A 4,888-nucleotide genomic window follows, 5' to 3' on the forward strand; every position below is an offset into this window, starting at 1 on the left:
ATCATTTAAAAGGGTGCTATTAGTAATTTTCTGGTTGGCCCCGAGGATGAAAATGTGTGTTCATTATAATGAGTCTGCATGGTTGGGGGATGATAATTTTGTAAATTTGGGGGATGATTAATCTTCAGAATTTTTTTCTTCTTTTCTTTTTACATTTCTAGTAGATGCCATTAATTGTGCTCCTGTTGAACACTGCCATACTAGTCTTCACTGAAATATTTTTCCTGTATGCATGAGGAAGGCATTGGCAGCCTTCCAAATTTATAATTTCATTTTATGCCTTGGACCTATTTTTCCGGAAATATTAACCTGTCTAAGCAGCAGTGTTCTGGGAAGTTACCTTTATCTCCTCTCCCATTTGGGTCCTTGTGGGTTGATGCCTGTACACACGTACACACAGCAGAAATATTCCCTGTAGTTTTGGTTGGGGCTCAGGGAGGAGTGAAAATCAATGTATGTGTCTAATTTGCCATCTTTACCCTGAACTCCTGCCTGTCTTTGAATTTAATGGTGTTGATCTTTCCCCTTATGGTCTGTATTTTATGCTTTTATATCTTGTTTAAGAAGTTCCTTTTTTTTTTTTTGTGAGGAAGATAAGCCCTGAGCTAACATCCATGCCAATCCTCCTCTTTTTGCTGAGGAAGACCGGCTCTGAGCTAACATCTATTGCCGGTCCTCCTCCTTTTATTCCCCAAAGCCCCAGCAGATAGTTGTATGTCCTAGTTGCACATGCTTCTAGTTGCTGTATGTGGGACACCGCCTCAGCATGGCCGGAGAAGCGGTGCGTCGGTGCGCGCCCGGGATCTGAACCCTGGCCGCCAGTAGCGGAGCACGTGCACTTAACCGCTAAGCCACGGGGCCGGCCCCAAGACGTTCTTTTCTACCTCAAGGTTATGAACACACTATATTCTCTTCTATTACGTATATTTTAAACATTAAGTCTTTAGTCCTAATATGATGAAGCATTTGAAAAATATTCAGGCTGTGATAATGGTGAGATAGAGGTATTTAAAAAAAGGAAGAACAGTTAGAACTTTGAAGAAAAACAAAAAGCTGAGTGACAAGGAAAAGGAAGCATAGTACACTACCTTGCAGTGAACAATATTCACATGGTCATAACAGCGTCAGTTCTGATCATGGTCTAAGTATAGTGGTAGGACTATATTTAGAGGCTAGGGTGACAGGAGAGCAGGGTTGATAAGAAAGGTAAATCTCCACTCTTGATAATAGGCAGTCGGTTGGTAATATTCAAAATAGAGAAATCAAGAAACAGAGATATGAACAAAGTATTTAGACGTATGGCAGTAATTCCTAGAAGAAGTAGCTTAAGAGTTGAAAGTTGCAGGAAATGGTTGTTCAGAAGAAGCCTTTGGGTACTTTTTAATATTTTTTTAAACCATGAGTATGTATTATTTGATATTTTTAAAAATTACACATTTTACAGAAAGAAGGAAGAACAGGACGACATTGTCAAAGAGGAAGGCAGACAAGGAGAGTGGCCACTCACTCTCTGCTGGAGTAAACACTCTGTTGTATGGCTGCTCAGGACATGGCCTGAGGCAAATACCAGGCATGCAAGTGTGGCAGGATAGTTTAGTGAAACATGAACTTTTGTTTGTTCTGCCTATGTTTCTCCTTTCTCTTTAGAGCAGGCAAGGGTTTTGGCAGGCCGAGACAGAGGCATCCTGATGTCAGAGGCCTCTCTGCCTTTGTGAAAGTCTAAAGCAAACCTGGGAAGAGGTTCTGCTCTGGAGGGGTTGTGGAGAGGGTGGGTTTGGAGAGAGTTCTTTATGAGTGGAGAGGGATTGGTGTGCAGGTCCGGCCAGTGTGGGCAATGGACCTGAGTAGATGGCTCTGGCGGGTGTCTGGGTGACCAGGTCGAAGCCCAGAGGCTCTCATAGCTGAATTCACGTGTCTCAAAGGTGGCACAGAACTCAGTTAGAGAGTCTAGGACCTGAAGTGTCCTAGCCATGGGACCACAGGGGCCACAGCATTCACTGGTGAGACTGATGTGCAGTGATGGGATGGTGTGGGGCACGGAGGAAGCCTCCCTGTGCCTTGATGTTTCTATGATCTTTGCACATCCCTGCAGCAGATGGGATCCCAAGAGAGCAGGATGTTGGATTTCTCATCAGCACTCCAGCACAGGGGCTTGGAGTAGAAATCAAGTTCACTGAAAGTTTGAAGATGCAGGATTCTTGCACATCTGAGTTTGTAGACTCAGATCACACCTGCTGCACGAGGATAGGTAGGGAGGAGCCCTATGTTCACAAGCCTCAGGAGGAGCAGACAGCAAACACTTTAAAGGCTTTATGATCAGTGATCAGGGCTGTGGCGTGCTCAGACTCCCGTGAAAGGAAAGGTGAGGGGCAGCCACCTCTAGCTCCCTGCCCCACTCTCAGGATCTGTTCTCTTCTTTCCCACATGGCCTGGTCCCGTCTGATGGTCCTCTCTCTTCTGCCTGGGTGTGAAGTGGGGGGATAGAAGGATCCCTGCTCTGGGGACAGAGAGGTAGAGGAGAGCCAGGCAGGAGTCTTCTTGGAGAGGAGACTGATTTGCATCTGAGTTCTGGAGTTCCAAATACCTGCCACAGGAGACTTATTCCTTGGCCTCAAGAGGTTAAAGGGGCTGAAATTCCCTGGGTTCCAGCCAGGGGAGAAAGGGAAAAGAAGGGAAGGGGAGGAGGCTTTCCGAACTGGAAGGAAGCTGAGGGAGTCCAGAAGCCCATATGGGAACAGAAAGCACAGCCCCATTAAACAAAGGGCAGAGGCCAGGGACTGAGCTTCATCCATCATCGGGGCAGAAGGGAGTCCTTCTGGGTCTTTAGGAGGGATGGGGCTCTGAAGGGCTCCCAGGGCTGCAACTCTGTGTAGGGAAGGTTTCAGGAGAACTTGTGTTTGCCTGTGTTATAGGCAGGACCAGGCTCCAGCCTCCCTCCTGGGCCCCACCCAAAGAGGTACCTCTTGGAGGTTTGCATTCACTTGGCCCCAAGGAAAGGGGAGGCAGTCCCTGGTAGAACTGGGAGGGAGAGCATGCTGGACATAATCAGGGAAGGGATCTTGTGAGGGCCTTGGAGCCTTGGAGGACTGCAGAGCTGTGGGGTGTGTGTGCTCTGGGTCACCTGTCTCCCCATTGGAGGGATTTCTCAGAGACCAGGAGCAGCCCAGGTCCCACCCTGCCTGTCAGTCTCCCTTCTGCTGCCCACAGGTGTGGGCACCTGGGAGGCAAGGAGACTCTTAGGGTAGGTGAGAATATAGAATTCGCCAGCTTTAGTTCTGGCAGGGACCTGAGTGTGTGACCCCCACCTTGTAGTGACCCTGGCTTCCCCATGGACACAAACACACAGCAACAGATGCTTGGGTAGGAAGCGGGAACAGCTCTTTATTCAGCTAGATATGAACTGTATTTACAAGGAAGGGGTAGGGTGCAGTGGGGAGCAGGGTCAGGTCCGGGGTTCTGGGTGGCCTTTTCTCAGAGGGGACAGTCCTGCTGCCTCCTCTCACACTTCCTGGGAGACTCTCCCGCCTCTCCCTCTCTGGGCCTGGCCCGGTGTGGGTAGCTCAGCCGTGCAGGGTAGGGCTGGGAATACAGGGGGGAGGTTGGAGCAGGAGAAGGGGTGAGGCAAGGCCCACACAGGTGGCTGCTCTGGGGCCCTGAGTCCTCCCTTTCTTCCAGCCCGCTTCTTGCACCTTGGATTGGGGCTCCAAGCCCTGGTGAGGCTGGTGGGGCCTCCTGGGCTCCAGGCTGGTCACTGGGCTATGGCTGTTTTGGGGTCTTGGTCCTGGGAGGGGAGAAGAGGGATGTGAGGGGCTGGTGGAGGCCCCCGTCTCTTCCCTCTCTGTCCCTTCGGCTTCCTCACCTCTTACAGCCTTTGGAGCCCTTTCCCTTCTTGCCGGACTTGGGGGCTCCCTTGTCCTTCTTGCAGCCCTGGGCTGGTTTCCGTGGGGCTGGTGGCTTGTCCAGACGCTGCATCAGCTGCTGCACCCAGGCCTCCTTAGGGTCTGCACACAGCTCTGGCTGAGAGTCCTTCCGAGGTGAGAACCTGGGGGTCGGATGTTAGCAAGCCTCTCCCAGTCTTGCCCACCATGCCCTCTCCACTCAGCTCCAGCCGGCACCCACCCCCTGGCACCCACTCACAGGATAGCTGGGATGGGGCAGCCCAGGCTTGGCTCCTGCTTCCGGTAGCCGCGGACAACCTTGGCGGGGATCTCCCTCTGGCTGTACTTGAGACAACAGTCCTGTGCCCCTCCGTCACTGCCTGCAGGGTGGGGTTCACAGGGAGCCCGGGGCTGCTCATAGGCTCCCACCCAGGCCTGTCCAGCCCCTGCCCCCATCCTAGGCAATTCCCTTCTTGATACCTTGGGTCCGGGGGATGCAGAAGGCCAGGAGCAGTACAAAGAGGATCAGAGCCAGCGACTGAGCCATGACTGTGGTAGAGGGTGAGGATGAGGCCCGAGCTGTGGGCGAGGTTCAGCTCCAAGTTGGGGGTCCGTGTGTGGGCTGGGACTGGTGTGCTGGCTATTTATGCAGGCGGACACTTTCACTTCCCCCATCCCCAGCCACTCTGTCCAGGCAAGAGTAGGGATCTTCCTCCTTTTCCTTCCTGAAAGGCAGATCCTGTGCTGGCACCCAGCCTCATTAGTATGCGGAAAGGAAAACTGCATGCAGTCAATCAGTCCCAGGCCGCCTGAGTCTGCCTCCTCAGCATCAGCTGAATCCCTCAGGCCCTCCTTCCATTCTCAGCCACCATCTGGGTGCAGGCCCCACCACCTCTCCCCTGGACACTGTGATTGTCCCCTCACTGCACTCCAGACTCCATGCCCTCCCCACCTTCCAGCAGGCTGGACTCTTCCTAAAATGCAAATCTGATTATTGAATTGTAAGAGTT

General features: G+C 51.9%; 1 protein-coding gene across 1 annotated transcript; it reads right to left on the reverse strand.

Annotated features, from left to right (window-relative positions):
• Positions 1–3,365: 3,365 nt before the first annotated feature.
• Positions 3,366–4,452, reverse strand: CCL21 (C-C motif chemokine ligand 21). The gene is made up of 4 exons (XM_014785975.2): positions 4,359–4,452; positions 4,138–4,258; positions 3,860–4,042; positions 3,366–3,781 (listed from the first exon to the last, which is right to left on the reverse strand). Exons 1-4 carry the CDS (start codon positions 4,423–4,425, stop codon positions 3,757–3,759), a joined length of 396 nt encoding a protein of 131 aa, XP_014641461.2. The 5' UTR covers positions 4,426–4,452; the 3' UTR covers positions 3,366–3,756.
• Between the last annotated feature and the right edge of the window lie 436 nt (positions 4,453–4,888).

Source organism: Ceratotherium simum, chromosome 20 (assembly GCF_057802395.1).
Source record: "Ceratotherium simum simum isolate JZ-2026a chromosome 20, ASM5780239v1, whole genome shotgun sequence".
Classification (NCBI taxonomy): Eukaryota; Metazoa; Chordata; class Mammalia; order Perissodactyla; family Rhinocerotidae; genus Ceratotherium; species Ceratotherium simum.